Genomic DNA, 20386 nt, shown 5'->3' with positions numbered 1-20386 from the left:
CAAACAAACAAACATACAGCAGTTCAATATACAATATATAATATTTCTTTCCTAGAACAATTTGAAACATAAAACATACAATACACCTTTACATATAGCAATTTAATATACGATATATAATACTCCTTCCCTGGAACAATTTAACACGTCCCTCAGGATCCAAGGAGTGTTTTTAAAGTAGAGTTTATTGAATATTAAAAGTAAGTTCAATTAGGAAATTCCTAAAGAGGGCGGTTTTGAACTTATTTTTTGCGATAACTTCGAAAGAAGTTTTCGTTTGTTAATTGATAATTTTTAAGTGAAATACATCATCCTCAAGTCTCCGTACCAGTCAATACTAAGGTATATCCTTATTCTTTATACAGTACTGTGTAACTTCTGTTACTGTGTAACAAGAGAATATTTTGTCATTTTTTTCTATTTTATGGAGCTAATTCTTCATTTCATTACAGAATGCAAATTTCAACATTATGGTAATACTTCACTGATCCATGTTGACAACTGAGAATACTTATCATTATTTAGAATTCCTATATACTTGTACTATTGCTACAGACTTGAAATGTTCCCCAAACACTGCCAAGTGCACTCTAGATTGTGAGACTGAGACAGGTAAATTTAAAAACAGGAAAGGATTGAGGCAGAACACCTAAACTTAATGATACTGATGTTATGTATCGTCGTTTATGGAGTCTTTGGGACAGAAGGAAGACTGCCACCGATTTCGAACATGAGATAAACAACCATGTTTCAAACAACAGAAATGTGTCCAGATCTACAGTATCAATAAGACTCAACAAGAATGGAATATTTGGTTGTGTAGCAGTTAAAAATCGTTTACTTTGATCTTCAAATATAGTCATGAGACAGAAATTTGCTAAAATGTACAAAAACTTTGGGGGCGTTATATTGGTACCGTTAATTCCACTATTCGTTGGTGAAAGAGTGGCCTAAGAGTTGGTGGTGATGACTGGCTGCCTTCTCTCTAGTCTTACAATGCTAAATTAGGTACGACTAGCGCAGATAGCCCTCGTGTGTAGCTTTGCGCGAAATTCAAAACAAACAAACAATCATTGGAAAAGGGTGTTATGGACGGATAAATCCATATATTTTGAAATATTTGATTCAAAGTATAGGCTGTACCTCCAGTGGAAGAAAGGTGGAAGATACTTACGTCAATGAATACCACCTACCATGAAGCATAGGGGAGACAGTGTGAAGGTTTGTGGTTTTTTTTTCTGTTGAGGCGACAAGCGATATTTGTAAAATACATGAAATAATGAGTCAGCACAAGTACCAACTGGCACTGATCCATTACGGTATATTCTACCATCAAGAAAATGATGACCCCAAACACTAACTCAACTTATGCAGAAATTATTTAGCTAAGAAAGAAGCTGTTGGAGTCATTCAAATGATGCAATGATGCTCAGATCTCAACCCATTGAGCAGATCTGAGAGTTCATAGATCAAATCTTGACAAATCAGATGTTACTTCTAAAAAACTTAATGGGAATGTATTAGAGACATTTGGAGTAAAATCCCAAAGGACACTTTAATTAAATGTATTACAACAATGCTCGAAAGACTTTCTGCAGTTATTAAAGCAAAAGGAGGACACACAAAACATTAACTGTTCTTTGGCATATCGCTGACTCGAACCTTGGGCATTTCGTCTGCAGCTCTGCATACTAACCACTAGGCCAAGTCCGACCCTAGTTGAGTTTCGTAAAGACTGAATAATAACTACAAATAATTGCTTTCTTGGTAGCACATATAATACGTATAAAACATACTGAAAAAAAAGCATAATGTGAAGATAGAAAAATGTGAAATAGTATTCTTATTTATACAGAGCAGTCCACTTTTAAATATTGTTGTAAAGACATTTCAGCGTTGAAAAGTCATAAAACGAGTTAATGTTTAAGCGATAAAAACTTTGCTAATGTCTCGATTAAAAGATGTTCATAAAAACTCGTGTTTATTAGATTTACTAATTATAAACTAATCAGTTCTCACCTCTCAAACGACCAACATGGTCTATAGTGGCTAGTGTGGAGGACTGTAGATCCAAGAGTCCATTGTTTATGTCCTGTTTTTGCAGCCCTCCCGCACCAGTGGCACAGCGACATCTCTGCGGGCTTACAACTATAGAAACCGATTTTGTTACCGGTGGTGGATAGAGCACACATAACCTATTGTCCAACTGCTTAATTACAGATAAGATTTCCTACTAAATCACAATCTAATTTAGGAGTGAAAGACAAGATGGGCGGCAGTTAGTTATCACCACTCACCGCCAACTCTTGGGCTACTCTTTTATTAATGGGTAGAGGGATTGACCGTCACATAACGCCCCTACGGCTTAAAGGGTGAGCATGTTTGGTGTGACAGGGAATCGAACCCGCGACCCTCAGATTACGAGTCGAGTGCCTCAACCACCTGCCCTTGCCGGGTCATTTTCTTCGGTTTTATTTATTCTTAAGCTCTCGGTGACTGCTGTATGTATATATATATATATATATTTATGTTACTTATTGACTTAGTTGAGATACGTTTTTTATACATTTAGTTTTGCAACTTGCATAAGCAAAATAAGTTGATTCGTTGTCATTTTTAAATTTGTTTTTACACAAGTAACTTAGATACTTCTTGTTTCTTAATTTGTCATATAACTTGACAAACAAAGTAACTGATTTATGTTCGTTCTCTTCATGGTATAGCTCTTCAGTTTCTATCTTGCTATCTAACTGTAGGCACCTAGAAGTAAAAAAAGAAGCTCCCGCGGATATGTAGATAAACAAATACTTTCCAGTTTGAATACGTTACCCTGTTGTATCAAGCCCAGCAGTCAACTTTTTTTCAGTTGAATGTTATTTTCAACCCATTCTGATTGTCTCTGCTATTTCCAAGGTGTTCAGCAATGCGGGAGAGAAAGATAGAAAACGTTAATTCGGATGCGCCGAAAATAAACACGTTCCGAACAGTTCTTCCCCATTAAATTTCCTTGGCAGGGGGTTCTAACGGCCCTCCTCCCGTTGTGTCACCCAATTCAAATGAATCCTATCACATACTGCTGTTATTCTGGGCTTGAGGCTGTTATCAGGAAAACTTTTTTGTACCCTAGGAAACTGCACCTTCGAGCCTCGTGCTAGTGGAAACCTGAGCGTGAGGAGAAACTAGTGGTTTTCTCTTGTGCCCACGTGATCATCGTGTACTATATCGTCGTTCGAAGGAAACGAATCTTTAGAATAGTATCGGTGTGTTATTTCTAGCTGTTGGCATTGCGAGGGTGGGTAAAGAAAGTAGCATATTTCTGGAGAGCGTATCCGACCTTAAAACTACCATAGTTTCAACAGATCTAATCAATTAGGTATGGGAATTTCATGTCTTTTACTGTAACACTGTATTTTGCTAATACAAAGTTCATAGGGGTATTTATTTCCGTAAAAATAGATGTTATATAAAATTACTCTAATCCATTTTTATTAGCATTATTTAGTTAATAATAATAATATCAGTAATTATGATCTCTGTAGAAAATAATATTTTACAGTTTAATAATTTAAATACTTGGATTTTTGTCAGATTTAGTTTATAATTACAACAAATAAATAAAGGAAACAAAGGATAAGAACGGAGTTAATACATTGATTAATTGAGTTGTGTAAAGCTATTCTATGAAAAGAACATGTTTTTTTTTAAACAAATTCATTTTTGTAGCTAAAAAATATTCATCTGTTCAGCTTAGTGGTTCTTATATTGTGGGTTTAACTGAATGTTAGGTTTCCAAATATATACGTCTGTGTGCGTTAAAAACGGACTTACAACAACAGATATTTATGATCCCTAAAGAGAAACTAACATTCTGAATTCTAAATACGCATTGTTTTTAAAATGTTACTTTGAACGTTAGTTACACTGGTAAGCGAGTGAAAATGTGTAGATTTTTGGAAGACAGCTTTTGATGCAAAGTTTATTGAGCTTTTACAAAAGTAATTCTGTATTTGAAACAATTTTCAAGTACGTGCGGTGTCACTTTGATGTTTCATGGCGCTTGTTGGTTCTTCCTTTCTGACGTTTTGTGGTATGAAACATGCGGAACCCTCTTGCGTTCTGACGTTATGTGGTATGAAACATAAAAACCGTCTTCCGTTCTGACATTTTGTGATATGAAACATGCGCAACCGTGTTATGTTCAAACGTTATGTGGTATGAAATATAAGAAACTGTCTTATGTTCTGACGTTACGTGGTATGAAACATAAAAACCGTCTTCCGTTCTGACGTTATGTGGTATGAAACATGCGGAACCGTGTTACGTTCAGACGTTATGTGGTATGAAATATAAGGAACTGTCTTCTGTTCTGACGTTATATGGTATGAAACATAAAAACCGTCTTCCTTTCTGACGTTATGTGGTATGAAACACAAAAACCATCTTCCGTTCTGACGTTATGCGGTATGAAACATGCGGAACCGTGTTACGTTCTGACGTTATGCGGTATGAAATATAAGGAACTGTCTTGCGTTATGATGTTATACCGTTCAGTATATAGTTTGTTTGCTTGTTGTAAAGCACAAAGTTACACAATTAGCTATATTTGCTTCTTTGGCCACCCTTAGTATCAAAACCCAAATGTTTATCGTTATAAGCCAACTGACATACCAGTGAGACACTATAGAGCTTTGGCATATACATATTAATTACAGTTTTTAGTTTTGTTCATGCGTAATAACACTATTTTCCCGAACTGTTGTCACTGGATTACTTAGTAATGAGAAACTGAGAAAAGATTAGTACATTGATTTACCACTAACCATTCTTGAACTGATCGCGATCTAATAATAGACATTTCATAGACGTATACTTTTGGCACGGTTAGAATCACTGCACCTTTTAAGGGGCGTTTCTTTTTTTGCCACACTTGACTAGAAATCCTTTCGATTTATGTTGGAATATTTAATCATTTATAACACATATGACGTTATTAATATATTTTTCACAAACAAAACATTGAGTAAACTATTGGGAAGGCTTTCTATTCTTTTGGATACGTTTTCGTGGATGCGGAGCTTTGTCCAGGTATGAAATAACAGTGCGATTTCCACACCTTCCTTTCTTCTAGGGAAAATAATGCTTTTATTATTAGACTCATAGTAAAACAAACAAAAATCAATACATACCTGCTTCAACATTTCATCTTCAGTTAAACTTATAATTATAGTTCATATTGTAGCTAGTTTTATGATTATCAACGTTTGAGTGGACAGCCCACACGATTTTACCATTAGAAAAAAAGAAGAAAATAGTGATAATTAAGAACCTAAGTTTAAATTTAATCTTTTACGACTGATTGTATGCCTGATGGAGTGTTTAATATTCAACAGTATTTGTAATAAAATGTTAGTACAAATTTAGGCTCTCATAGCCGGATCCTCAGTATACTTTTTTTTAAGCCCTGGGAATATTAATTGCATGAAAAGTAAGAGAACGTAGATAATAACATGAAAGTTACAGTCACATTTCTTATGAACAGTTAGGTCCTTAATGACTTGTTTTGGTCTCTACCGATATTAACCACTCACTAAATAAGAAAAAAGAATTAAACCGGTAAAGATCTAAGTTTAAGCCACTCATGAGTAACTGTTTTTAGATTTTTTTTTCTTACCTAATCTTAGACGGCGTGACTGAATAAAGAATTACAGCGAGTTTTGGTCCACACTCAGTTGTTGTAGGGGTCTTGATTTCGGAGAGCTGGTGAGCTGGGTTCGAATCCGTGCTATGTTTTGCTTTTACTTTAAGTTATTGAATATGGCCCGGCATGGCCAAGTGTGTTAAGGCGTGCGACTTGTAATCTGAGGGTCGCGGGTTCGCCTAGTACATATTTAACATAAGTTAGACCTGTGGTTATGCTGTTTGAAGCTTATATAAAATAGTGTGTTGTCTGTGGTAAGAATATAATGATACTTTTATTTATTTACCAAATGACAATAAAAATAAAACAAGGTAAACATATAAGATAAATAAGATAAGATAAGGGTTCTCTCGTTCATTGCTTGATAGAAACTTTAAGCAAAGTGGGAGCGCTGAAAAGAAATGTCCAAGTCATTTTATTATACTAAGCCTTGTATTAAGTAAGTATATCGTTGTTATGGTTAGCAGCTTATACCTTCACTTAAGTCTTAACTTTGATTACCCCACGTTTTGGCTACAGATATGTTGTTGTTTTCAGAGATATCTCGAAAAGGACTGTTTAATGTGTTGGTGGTGACCGAGATTCGATCCCACGTCTTTTTTAGATGGAAGTTCGTTGCGTTATTCACATTAGTGTTTCCCAAAGTGGGAGATGTCAAGTTTTTTCTTCTTCTTGTGGGGCTGCTAAAAATGTGCCGAAACAAAGATGTTAAATTAAGTTGAATTTTAAATAAACGATAAACGGATTATCAACAAATTAATAATTAGCTTAAGCTGATTTCCGATTGCCACAACTTTGTCGTACGAACTTAACTGCTATTGACTTCCACTAGGGGCGAATTATTTGTTTGTTTGTTTTGAATTTCGCGCAAAGCTACACGAGGGCTATCTGCGCTAGCCGTCCCTAATTTAGCAGTGTAAACTAGAGGGAAGGCAGCTAGTCACCACCACTCACCGCCAACTCATGGGATATTCTTTTACCAACGAATAGTGGGATTAATCGTCATTTATAACGCCCCCACGGCTGAAGGGCGAGCAAGTTTGGTGCGACCGGGATTTGAACCCGCGACCCTCAGTTACGAGTCGAACGCCTTGACCCACCTGGCCAGGGGCGAATTAACCAACAGACTTTCAAAGCTTGGGCCTAACGCGCCACAATTTAAGGGGCGCACCTGAAGGAAAAAAATTCAAAGAAGTTTAATTTTGAGATCTCCTGTAATGAAAACAAATTTCCATCCATTTCATTGCATGTTAATTTAGTATTGTTTTCGTGTTAACGGATAATTTTCTTGATGTGTCAACAGATAAGGAAAGGATCCCTATCTTAGATTTTGGGCACACAGTGACAATTTATCTTAATTCATCATGTGGGTGGTGATGACTAGCTGCCTTCCTTCTGGTCATACACTTCAAAATTAGGGACGGCTAGCGCAGATAGCTTTCGTGTAGCTTTGTGCGATATTCTCCCCCCAAAAAAAAAATCATTATTTATCGATCTTTTGTGGTCACGTATCCCAGAAACATCATCATATGAAAGACGTATTGTGTTGTTTATGTTGAGTGTGAATAATACGTTGCGTGCCTTCTGCAAATTCAAGAAAAGCGTGTCTAAAAAAACACACACACACACCAACAACAAACACACAAACTTAGATATTTTTGTAGAAATAGTTTTGAATACTAAAAATATTATCTGTGACCGTCGGTTTAACAAGAATGACAAGATTTGCAGTTCACTCCTTAGCAGGAAATGACACATTCCCTCCTTTCTTCTCTTCCGTGTACGGTTTTCAAGTCAATAGGCAATTAAAGAGGTGGGAGGCGAGACGTGTGGAGACAGCTTGAGACGAGTCGAGTGTATCTTAAAATAAATATTTGCATCCTGCTACGGTTTTCTTTTTCATGTTCGAAAATACCAGTTTTCTACTTAGTAACGTCAATGGAAATACCGTTTCCTCCTGCGAATATTTTCTCGTTTTTAGTGAGAGAAAGGGAAAAAAAGAATATTTGTTTATGAATAACCACTGCATTTTTTCTTTTACTTCCTTCCATAATATGTTTTCGTCGTTTGTAACTTTAATTTCTGTTGTTTATTTTTTCTCCATCAAATCCTGAAGACTTGTTTTCATTTGTGTTTTTTTTTTCAGAATTGTTGTTGTTGTTATGAATATTTCCACTTTATTTTGGGTGGGTAAGCAGTGAGTACAGAATTACAAAAAAATCCGGATTCGGTTCTTTGCAGCTCAGAGAGAGCTCTGTAACTTTGCACTAGGAAAACAGTAGCGATTGGTATTGTTTAAACTACATATAGAATCTTATCATTATACTCTGCACTTTTATTCTGTGTATCTACTATAAGAGTGACGATTGAAGCCAAATATTCGATCAGACAAAAGTAGACCGAGGAGTTCAAGGCTCGTGCCGAGTTGTCAGTGATCACGCCTTGCATTTTTAGTTTAATAATCAAGGTTTGAAAGCATATGGATTATCTACCTAACGAAATGTGGAAACGATAATTCTGAGGATAATCGATAATCAAATAAAAACAAACCTAATAAACGACTGTCTGTCAACTGGAGGTTAGAAGCAAAATATAAAACGTTATTAAAGATTTGAAGTCTGCATAAACGTAGTTTACACGTTTCATTTAATTTAAGGTGAAAAAATATTACCGCAAGGAATGATTTTTATTTGTTTTTGTTTGTTTGTTTTTGAATTTCGCACAAAGCTACTCGAGGGCTATCTGTGCTAGCCGTCCCTAATTTAGCAGTGTAAGACTAGAGGGAAGGCAGCTAGTCATCACCACCCACCGCCAACTCTTGGGCTACTCTTTTACCAACGAATAGTGGGATTGACCGTCACATTATACGCCCCCACGGCTGGGAGGGCGAGCATGTTTAGCGCGACGCGGACTCGAACCCGCGACCCTCGGATTACGAGTCGCACGCCTTACGCGCTTGGCCATGCCAGGCCGATTGGTTTTTAATTTCATGCAAAGATACACGAAGCTTATCTGCGCTTGCCATTCTTATTTTAGCAGTGAAAGATTAGAGGGAAAGCACCTAAGCACCACTACCTACTGTTAGCTTTTGGGTTACTGTTTTTATCAATGAATAGCGAGATTGACCGTCATATTATAACGCCCTCACGGCTGAAAGGGCGAGGATGTTTGGTCTGACGGGGATTCGAATCCGCGACCCTCAGATTACGAGTCGAGTGCCTCAAGCACCTGGCCATGCCGGACCATAAAGTGACGGTCAATTCCACTTTTCGCTGGTAAAAGAGTAGCCTAAGAGTTGAGGGTGGGTGGTGATGTTTAGCTACCTTCTCTCTAGTCTTACACTGCGAAATTAGGGACGGCTAACGCAGATAGCCATCGTCTAGTTTTGCGCGAAATTCAAGTTAAAACGAACAAAACAAAGAAATAAAAGAATGTATGGAATATAAGAGTCGCCAACGCGAAGTTCCCATTAGTTATCAGTAATAAAACCCATAACTCAGTCTAAATTCGAACACAGAATATGATTCGCGACTGTATGAGATCTGTTGATGAACTTCGGTTTAATTAACACGATCGAATGGGAATGATGACACATCGTTCCCGGAGAGGATGTCTGTCTATCGCAGCTTAACATCCTGCTATTTGTGGTATCTATCATAAAGCTGGATAAGCTGAAAAAATTGGGTTAAAATACCTTGCTTAAAGATATAACAGCCCGGCATGAGCCAGCTTTGAACTTGCAACCATCCAACAACGAGTTGGAAAGCGCAACGCTACTAAGCCATACTTCCTCCTGAAAAAGAAAAAGTGGGTTTGTACATTGTCTTTTCGTTTTAATTCGTCTTTCCAAATTTGAACTGAGACAGCACTCTTTGATATTGTCTTTCCAACTTTTAAGTGGGTATCACTGTTTAACGTTGTCCTCCCAACTTTGTGGTAAAACTGTACCGTTTGATATCGTCTTTCCAACTTTGTGGCAAAACCGTACCGTTTGATACCGTCTTTCAAACTATGTTAAAAACAAAATAGAATCGTTTGATGTCGTATATTTAACATATGGAACAGCATTAAAATTTCAACAAATGAAATTGTATAGTTTTCCGACACCGTCTTTCAGTTTGAAAACAGTGTTTGATACCGTCTTTCCAACTATGTTAAAACATCGATAGTGGAACAGCATCTTCTAATGTGCAATTTCAACATTATGATGCAATTGTACCATTTAAAGTCGTTTTTCCGACACCGTAGTTGATGTAGTCTTTCAGACGTTTGATACTGTCTTTCCAACTATGTTAAAAGCAAAACAGTACCGTTTGATACCGTCTTTCCAACTATATTAAAAGCAAAACAGTACCGTTTGATACCGTCTTTCCAACTATATTAAAAACAAAACAGTACCGTTTGATACCGTCTTTCCAACTATATTAAAATAAAACAGTACCGTTTGATACCGTCTTTCCAACTATATTAAAAATAAAACAGTACCGTTTGATACCGTCTTTCCAACTATATTAAAAATAAAACAGTACCGTTTGATACCGTCTTTCCAACTATATTAAAAATAAAACAGTACCGTTTGATACCGTCTTTCCAACTATATTAAAAATAAAACAGTACCGTTTGATACCGTCTTTCCAACTATATTAAAAAAAAACAGTACCGTTTGATACCGTCTTTCCAACTATATTAAAAATAAAACAGTACCGTTTGATACCGTCTTTCCAACTATATTAAAAACAAAACAGTACCGTTTGATACCGTCTTTCCAACTATATTAAAAATAAAACAGTACCGTTTGATACCGTCTTTCCAACTATATTAAAAACAAAACAGTACCGTTTGATACCGCTTTTTCAACATTCTAGCGAAACATATCGCCATTCCAACACTGTAGTGCAAGAGCATCAGTTGATATCGTCTTTATAACACTATAGCAAAACAACACCGTTATTACTATGCTCAGTAATGCAGAGCAAGATCAGTAGAAAATATGCATCACCGTGGATAAATTACTATCCTTTAAACTTCAATCCTCTTCTATACAGAAGATTATTAAAGATGGATTTCTGAAGATTCCTAAACGTTTATTAAGTATTTCATATGATTACTTTTGCGTTGTTATTTAAAATTAATTCGCGTTTCCCAGAAATGAATCGATAACTAACGTCATATTTTGTCTTTTATTTGCCCTCGCTACCGCTCTGGGCGTCTTTTCTTTTCTTTTTCTTTTTTTTTAGCAAAATTCTATCGGGCTTTCTACTGTGTCATTGAATGGAATCGAACCACTGATTTTAGCGTTGTAAGTCCGGAGACTTACCGCTGTCTCAGGGGGAGACTTATCACCACTCACCGCCAAATCTTGGGCTCTTTTACCAATAAAGTGTGGGATTAACCGTAACGTCTCCACTTCTGAAATGACGAGCATGTATTGTAGGACAGGGATTCGAACTCACGAACCTCAGATTGCGAGTCAAGCAACCTAGCCACCTGGCCATGCTGAGCTCTGGGCGTCTCACCACGTGTTAAACTTTTTTTTAAAGATGTCACTCTAATTTGAACAGTTTTTAAACCTTACAATTAAATTTCAATGAGCTGGTTCAACAGTTTTTGATCTTGGGTGAATACAATAATGGACAATAAGAGGAGAACAAAGGTAAATGATTGAGTTTATGAGAAGATTGTTCTAAGTAAATTTAATTTTGTATAATATTTTATTAAGTTCTCTACTATGTCTGTCAGTTCCTACGTGAATTATCAGTGCTTTGAAATTAGTATAATTATTTTCGTTCGTGATATAGTTTGTTTTGAATTTCGCTCAAAACTACACGAAGGCTATCTGCGCTAGCCGTTCCTAATTTAGCAGTGTAAGACTAGAGGGAAGGCAGCTAGTCGTCACCACTCACCGCCAACTTTTACCAACGAATGGTGGGATTGACCGTCACATTATAACGCTCTCACGATTGAAAGAGCGAGCATATTTTGTGTGACGGAGATTCGACCCCGCGACCCTGAGATTACTAGTTGAGTGCCTTAACCACTTAGCCTCTGTGATATAGAACTATTTGCTTTAACATGTTCATGTTAATGATCCTGTCATCGATTGTTCTGTCTTACCAAAATCCATTTACATTTTTAGCCTCCATCTTATAGGTGCAAGCCGGGAAAACACAGATGCTTCTATTACGGTAAAATGATCATGTATTTTAATCAAAATGGGGACATTGTAAGGGAAGGATGTTGTAATCTAAATTTAAAAAATATCATAACGAGAGACTTACGATATTTATTATAGCAGTATTACATGATCTAAAGATTCTTTTCAATTTTTTTGTTCATCTTCCCTCTCACCATGGCTCAGCGGTAAGTTTGTCTGTTGTTAAACACAAAGATTAGATTGGGCTATCTTTATTGTATTCACTATGTGAATCGTAACCCAGTTTTTAGCGTTATAAGCCTTTGGGCTTAGTATTTAACCAATAGGAGCAGCGATATGTCTGAAGTCTTATAACGTGAAAAGCCGGGTTTTGATACCAGTGGTAAGCTCAGTTTATGTAGCCCATTCTATACCTTTGTGCTTAGTGAGCAACCAGCCAACAAAATTAATGTATTTTTTAAGTTACTGTGTATAAAATGTGTATGTGTATATATATACATATATGTCTACATATGAACATAAATAATTCAATAAATAATAATGAATAAAAAATTCATTTCAGCTAAAATACATTTTTTGACGTATACGTAATAAACCGCTCATACTGACCTAATTGGGAATATTTGCAGGAACTTCCCCGAAAATTTGTATCACTTCCTAGTTTATTATATTTAAAATTTATATCACTTCCTAGTTTATTATATTTTTATGAGGAAGTTTTTCCTAATGTTTTTCTTTCTTTAATTATAAACATATAATAACATTAGGCTTATGTTTACCTATGCAACATGTAATTACTGACGTTGATTTTTTTTAATAATTCAAATGAACAGGAAGGCCGTGACGCAACAGTTATGTCTTACTCCAGGTCTTCACACAAGTCTTCCTCGCTACGATATAGTGACAGTAAGTGTACATGTGTTGTATTATATTTTGCGTTCAAACGAGATCAGAAATAAAGGCACTGTTATCATTATAGCAAATTCACGTACACTGTATCTTTCTTACCGACAGTCAAAAAACAGTTAAATATCTAGTAAACGTCTGATGTGGTTTTCGATACATCTCTAAACACTATCTTTGTTTAACATCTTGAGAACTAATTATCTGCTCGCTCGTACACTTTTTAATGTACGAGTAAACACGATTGTTCTGTTAACGCTCAGAGATACAGAAAACTGATTGTTTGTTGCCATATAAACCATCCACAGTTGTGTTTTCATTGTACCTGTAATTTTTTTAAATTTTTAGCTTAAGTAGACTTACTATATGTTGGTGTTCAAACCATCCACAGTTGTGTTTTCAATGTATCTATAAATTTGTTTTTTAAATTTTAAGATGTAGAAGACCGATTATTTGTTGGTGTGTAAAATATCTACAATTGTGTTCTGAACGTACCTGTACATTTTTTTTTTATTTTAAGATATAGAAGACTGATTATTTGTTGGTGTGTAAACTATCTGCAGTTATGTTCTCAATGTACTTGTACTTTGTTTTAAAATCTTAAGATAAATAAGTATATATGCAATTGAAATATGTAACGTAGGTTTACAAGTTGAGGCTATCATGCACAAAATGAATACTTTCATCATTTATTGATTGCACAGTTTCTTAGATCTGTTCTGAAGCTAATGATTAGAACCAGGTATAAAACAGGTCGTGCATATTTTGAAAATCTCAATATCGTCACACGAATATATATATATATAAAAGAAACAAAACGAAATATTTTGTTTCTTCTAGAAGTTCTTTGTGAAACATAAAACTGTTTTAAAATTGTAGAATATTCAAATTTCATAGTACTTAGTGGAAGAAACGTACTGAGTTTTGAAGCATATAAAGAGATATTACTCATTTACTAACTGTTATACTTTATTTTGAAATCTATTATCCTACCATTGCTGCATTCATATATTTTTTTAGATGACATTGTTTATTATTATTAATATTTTTGTTTAGATAAGATTTTTCAAAATAATTTCATTCTGTTTTACTTGCTGTGAAAAATTAAAACGCATAAATTTATACGTGTTTTTTCCCAGACTTATCGGACTCTTCGTCACTTCGGTCCTCATCACGCATATCATCATCTCTCTTTGACACTGGCGACAGTTTGTCTTCCATTCGACGATCTAGTCGTGGAGCCACTGGTTTAGACGACGACTTAACGTCAAGTGTTCGTCGTTCAACTCGCCCTTCTCAGCTCGAAGATGACGACTCGGGTTTATCTTCATATCGTCGTTCATCACGTTTACGAGACGAAGAAAGCTTATCCTCAACTCGACACTCGTCACGCTTCAGCTATCGAGATGAGGATTCTGACAGCTCCTTACTAAGCAAAGGTTATCGATCCTCTCACTTGAGAGATGAGGACGAATCGACTTCTGCTCTCCGTCTCTCCTCGGCTTTGACAGAAAAAGTCGAAAGCTATTCCTACCAATCTTCCAGTAAATCTGAGCTTGCCTCTCATTCGTCTGTTTCAGCCTACAGTGATGACACAGGAAAAACTGCATACAGCAAATCGTTTCGTAAAGAATCGTCATTAAAAGAATCATCTTACAGCACCGATTCCAGTGGTCCAAAGGTACAAATATCACATTAATATCCTCAACTGTTTCCTCCATGATTCAGTCTTTATATTCTGCCTGTTTTCTCCACTTAAAGAAAACACCTAAAACAAAGTTAAAGATTTTAGCGTCACAAAACTCCGAATTAACGTTTAATAGGATAAGGAAAAAATATATTTTTAAACAATTTATTCATGTCTTGAATCGACAGAAACAGTGCTAAATAATTATTTAGCTAGCACGTATAGAAAAAATGTCACGTCTAATATACAGTTACAACATTCTTTGTTCAGTATGTGTTTAGAAGTTATCACATCTCGCTTACGGAACGTTTCAAAAAATGATTTTATTTATCATTCTGCTTCAGATAGTAAAATAATAACACCAATTATTTGTAACAGCTCTATCATATTTAGGTACCAAAAAATGGGAAAAACATACTAAATGAAGGCGAAGATTTATGTGACCAAATCTGATATAAATTGAACATAAATTATTGAGAAAATAATATTATTTTCGTGATTATATATTTAATTTGAGGTTGAAATACGTTATGGACCTTAAGAAGCATCATTACGCGTTATGTATTATCTCCTACGACACAGGAAATGGATTCTGTTCTCGAAACCTAAGGGTGCTCACGAAAGTCGTTAGAAATTATGTTAGTTAGTGTGCTTGAAGTTAAGCATAAAGCTATACCGTATACTATTTGTGCTGTACCCACCACGGGTATCGAAGCCCGATTTCTAAGCGTTGTAAGTTCACAGACTATGCCACTGGGGACAGTTGTATTAAAGAATATTTTGCCAGTGTATTCGAACAATTGTTGTTGCTTTGAATTAACCACAAAGCTACACAATGGACTATCTGTGTTCTGCTTATCACGGGTATCTAAACCCGGTTTTTAGCGTTGTAAGTCCGCAGACATACCGCTGTGCCACTGTAGGGCACGAACTTTTTAACAAATATCATTTGTGTCGTCATACAAATGTGTCACGTTGTTTTATTTTAAAATTTTAATATTTCATCTGTGACGTGATTTCCTATTATCTAAATGATTTTATATAAGTTTAGAATGTGTTTCAAGTATATGTTTTCGAGCAAGAAATTGTCTGTGAAAACGGTAAGTTGTAAATCTCACATCTGGAGTGATGTATTATATTTTGTAAAGAAATATTGCAAATAGACTTTAGAAAATGTCTAGGGTAACGCATGTGACTCTATGTATGTATATATATATATACTGTTTCAGTGTTGTTACTTTTCTTGGGTACACAGATTTTTTTTTCTATCTCTTTGGTTGAAACGCGAAGATAAATTTTCGGCCTTACTTTATAGAGAGACAAACGACTTACATGGTCATCTTTGTTCTGTCTTCAGTTCGCAGCATTCCTAGTACGTGACAGAGATACAATAAGAAATTGCTCCTGGTAACTGTTGGTGCTGCTTTTCTGGGTTTTGTGTAAGAGCATGAGAAACAGGAGATGGAATATTTTTTTCAAATGAAATTATTAAAAAAATTGGAAAACTAAAAGCAAAGACAAAAAGTAGTTATTGGGCTAAACTCGAAACTTGTTCGTTTATTGTTGCTAGTAATACTTAGTGTGAAGACACGGTAAAACTGCTAGACAAACTTGGACCAGCCCCCAAATCTAAACTTAAATGTAAGGTGTTAACTTTGACACCTTGAGCTTAACTAATAGTCTTCTCGTCTTTGTTATCCTCTGGTAGTTCTTTTTTTTATCTAGCAACAGTGTTGAAGCTTTCCTGAAACGGTACAAGAGCTGTTAGAATAATAAATTCTTTGTTGTGGTTTAGTTTTCTTTCGCTTTTCAGGCCAAACACTCTTGCTAAATCCGTACGACTTGTTGGCACTTTGAATTTGTTCACGCATTAATTTTCTACCCATGAGTCTGGGTAGCATAGGGTTTTTTTGTTGTTGTTGTTGCTGTTTTCTAGCCGAAATTACCTTAGTGAAATAATCTGCTCTTTACTTATTTATTTTATTATTTTTTTACATATTATTCACGCAAGATCTTCCAACTTCACTTCACGAGTTCTTTCGGCACGTGAAATGCAAATAATTTCCCTTACTAATCTAGTAACAATACTTACATAGCGCATGTGTAAACCTGCTCTATTGATAGTTAGTTCCCCCACCCCTTAAACATTTCATTTTAAAGAGGTTTTTGTTCTGTTAACGAACCTGAAGAAACCGCTTCAATAGGTTTTGAGTACTGGGAATGGCCTATTAGTTAGCTTACTCAGACTGTGAATCCGAGGATCCATTGTCCGCGTTCTGTTGCAGCAAAAATGCGCTTCAAACAAACTTTGTAACTCTGGGTGTTGTATAAAAGTGACGGTTAAATTTTAATCTTCGGTTAGACAAAAGCTAGTAACTCAAGAGCTATCAATGTGTATTGTTAATTAGCGGCCTTCACAGTCTATTAAAATTATAAAAATTAGTGACGGCTATACACAGATAATCTTGGTGTATCTTTGCGCAAATATTGTAAAATAAGCAAACAAATACTATCTTATCGATTAGTATGGGAAACCAAGATGCGAAAAGCGTACCTTACAAGTAAGTGTAAATAACATTTTAATTTTAAAAATTCTGTTCCTCTAATAGGAATTAAAGAAAAAGTTGAGAGGAAAACTAAGTATATTTATATAAATTTGATTTTAAAATATTTCACTGCAATTTTTTTGTGGTAAGCTGTGTTTTATTAAAAGAAGAAGATTTGTATGTGGCGTTAAGATTACAACCGTTCTGTCATTTTGTTTCAGATGAAATTTCACATCATTTTCATCTGCTTTGTGTGTGTGTGTGTAAGTGCTTTGATAAACCATGCCCTGCGCGAAATGTGATTTAAACGTTACAACTGTACATGAAAAACACATTATATAAAACAATGGAGATATGCAGTCTTGCCAACGTTTCTTGGCAAGTGAAAACTTCAAAGCTCGGGGAGTAAAATCCATCTGATGTGTTGACAAGATTCTAACTTTCAGTAGGGATTTTCAAAGATCTGTCAGTATGGACAAAAAACTTGTAGGGGATTTATTTAATTTCGTCTCAGTACAGAGAGGTTCTGCAGGATTTTTTTAAGTTTTAAATATATGGACATTGATTATAGTGGATTTTTTGTTTGTATGTTATCGAGTTTCGCGCAAAGCTACACAACAGCTCTCTGCGTTAGCCGTCCTTAATTTAGCTGTGTAAGACTACAAGGAAGGCAGCTAGTTATCACCACCCACTGCCAACTCTTGGGCTACTCTTTTATCAATGAATAGTGCGATTGACCGAACATTATAACGTCTTCTACGTCTGAAAGGACGAGCATGTATGGTGTGACAGGGATTTGATACCGCGACCCCCAGATTGCGAGTCGAGCGTCCCTAACCACCTGGCCATGCCGAGCCCCTGGCTTTTTTTTTTTTTTGTAATCACTTGTCAGCATATTAGTAAGAACTATTGTGACTTCGCAAACACTGAAACTCCGACGTACTTACGTTTTTTAAGTACATGTCGACATCCGCGAAATAAATATCATAATATTTGTTTACACGGTTGTAACAAAAATAAAATTTTCGTTTTTCTTGTTTTTTTTTGTGAAGTTATGACATTCGCTGCTCATCCATACCGAACGATTTACAAACAATTTACTCATATAGTTCTTAAATATTTATAAAGACTCCGTTTAAAAGGACTATTTGAACAAGTATAAAATACAGAAAATATTATTAATTAAAAATGTAATATTTTAATTTAAATTTTGTGCACATTTTGTCTTTTGTCCATAGACTGGAAATGTGACTTTAAAGAATTTACTTTTTATCACAGAATTCCAAATGAACACAGCAAAATATTTTTATTTAATCTTAATTTATCTACTACTAGAAAGCTTTATGTTGTTTTATTTCAATACATTAACAAGCCCTTACTCCTAGAAGAACAGCGGCATGTTTGCGGACTTACAACTCTAGAATCTGGATTTCGACACCCATAGTGGGTAGAACACAGATAGCCCATTGTGTTGCCTTGTGTTTAATTTCGAACAAACAATATGCTCACAATTAACAAATCCTCCAAGTGACTCAGCGATAAATCTCTGGGTTTCTCATGTAAAAAATCGGGTTTCAATACCCGCGGCGAGTAAAGCACAGATATCCTATTGTGTAAGATACGTTTATTTCGGATTTATTAGTTAAAAAAAAACAAGTTAATAAGAATGCCATTTATAGTTTTATAACTGTTTTTATTGGAATTAATCAAAAAACTATACAATTTTCTATCTGTGCTCTGCCCACCGTTATTATGGAAATCCGATTTCTAGTAGCGTGAAGTCGTAGACAAACTGGTGCCACTGGGGTCGTTAATATTTACATCAAAATCCGCTGATGATCCACTTTTTTTTTCTTCGTTAATTCATTATCCAGTTACTTTAAAAATTAAGTTTCAATTTATAATAACACACATATTGTAAACATTATTTTCTTCTGCAGGTTGGTGACGTATACGCAGCTATACTGGATTACACACCCTTGGAGAATGATAAGGAAGGAATTAGCTTGAAAGAAGGTCAAGAGGTAGAAATTATTGATGCATCCAAGTCATACAAGTAAGTTTGTTTGTTTGTGTTTTGAATTTCGTGCAAAGCTACTCAAGGGCTATCTGCGCTAGCCATTCCTAATTTTACAGTGTAAGACTAGAGGGAAGGCAGCTAGTCATCACCACCCACCGCCAACTCATGGGATATTCTTTTACCAACGAATAGTGGGATTAATCGTCATTTATAACGCCCCCACGGCTGAAGGGCGAGCATGTTTGGTGCGAGGGGAATTCGAATCCGCGACCCTCAGATTACGAGTGAAACGCCTTAACCCACCTGGTCATGTCGGGCGTACAAGTAAATAGTCCGAGAAAAGCCGGATGAAAAGTAGCTCTCTGATCAACTTTCAGCTGATAATAAACACTTATCCTCCGGTCACTTTGTACTATAACATAAACTAGGTTGAAATCGTAGTAAAAGTGGCAAGTGAAATGATCAACTGAATTATATTTTTGATTAATCTAAACATTTTCAGTTTTCTAAAAACCTAGTTTAAATCTACATTTTTTTTGCTCATAGAACCGCTCTGACTTGTTTTGTTGTTGTATTTTTACAAGTTTTTCTGCTAATAGCTCCATCATATCTTGACCGATTTAAGATAAAATTACAGTTTTTGACTCAGAAAGTCGCGACCTTTCGATTGATATATTTGATATAATTACAGATTTTGTCTCAGGAAGTCGCAACCTTTCGGTTGATATATTTGATATAATTTCAGTTTTTGACTCGGGAAGTCGCATCCTTTCGATCGATATATTTGATCATGTCTACCATCTCACAGATTAATTTACTCTAATCCTTCTTTAAAAAAATCTAAATTTAAGAGAAGACTGGTAGAGATCCTGATGAGTAATAGAACTGAATCGAATATACACTCTCCCTATGCTTAATATTGCTAGTGCATAAAGAATATATCTAGTAAAAAGGAGGTGGAAAAGTCTCATAGATTAATTTATTCTACGGACTTATACCGTTAGAAATCTGGTTTCGATACCTGTGGTGGATAAAGCACGAATAGTCTTTTGTGTAGCTTTGTGCTTAATGATAAACACTAACATCAATTTACTCTAGTCCTGTCTAAACGATTTCAAGTGCTGTGACTATTAAAAATTCACTCTCGTTTTCCAAGCAGATGGTGACTGGGTCGTGTTTACGAAATGTGGAAGTTGTCCAGTCTCGAATTCCGTGACCTTCTTACTTCGCATGACTTTTACAATGCATGCCCTGTATTAATTGGTGTGTCGGTGACTCGTGTGTGTTCATGTTTACGTATCGTGTAACTCGTCCAGTCTCAGTTTCCATGACCTGCCTACTTCATGTGATGCCTACAGTGTGTATATTTTGTGTGTGT

At 35.6% G+C, this 20386-nt stretch overlaps 1 protein-coding gene and 1 long non-coding RNA gene across 15 annotated transcripts in view; one reads left to right on the top strand and one right to left on the bottom strand.

Annotated features, from left to right (window-relative positions):
* The window catches only part of LOC143229017 (protein Obscurin-like), a 207836-nt gene that overhangs the window by 45162 nt on the left and 142288 nt on the right, over positions 1–20386 (top strand). For 12 of the 14 annotated variants that reach the window (XR_013015605.1, XM_076460653.1, XM_076460652.1 and 9 more), the window contains 3 exons: positions 12686–12758; positions 13895–14436; positions 18929–19044. Coding sequence is in view for 13 of the 14 variants with exons in the window: in XM_076460653.1 (XP_076316768.1) it covers positions 12686–12758; positions 13895–14436; positions 18929–19044 (731 nt within the window). In the remaining variant the exon portion in view is untranslated. Of the gene's footprint in view, positions 1–3068; positions 3374–12685; positions 12759–13894; positions 14437–18928; positions 19045–20386 lie in introns of those variants that run through there. The other 2 variants (XM_076460655.1, XM_076460654.1) reach the window with 1 other exon arrangement.
* On the bottom strand, positions 13430–16025 carry LOC143229018 (uncharacterized). Its single transcript, XR_013015606.1, has 2 exons — positions 15775–16025; positions 13430–14523 (listed from the first exon to the last, which is right to left on the bottom strand). It is a non-coding gene; the product is annotated as an uncharacterized LOC143229018 (long non-coding RNA).

Source organism: Tachypleus tridentatus, chromosome 10, assembly GCF_004210375.1.
Source record: "Tachypleus tridentatus isolate NWPU-2018 chromosome 10, ASM421037v1, whole genome shotgun sequence".
Taxonomy (NCBI): Eukaryota; Metazoa; Arthropoda; class Merostomata; order Xiphosura; family Limulidae; genus Tachypleus; species Tachypleus tridentatus.
Note: the sequence above shows the minus strand (reverse complement) of the source record. Positions and strands in the feature narration are given on the sequence as shown.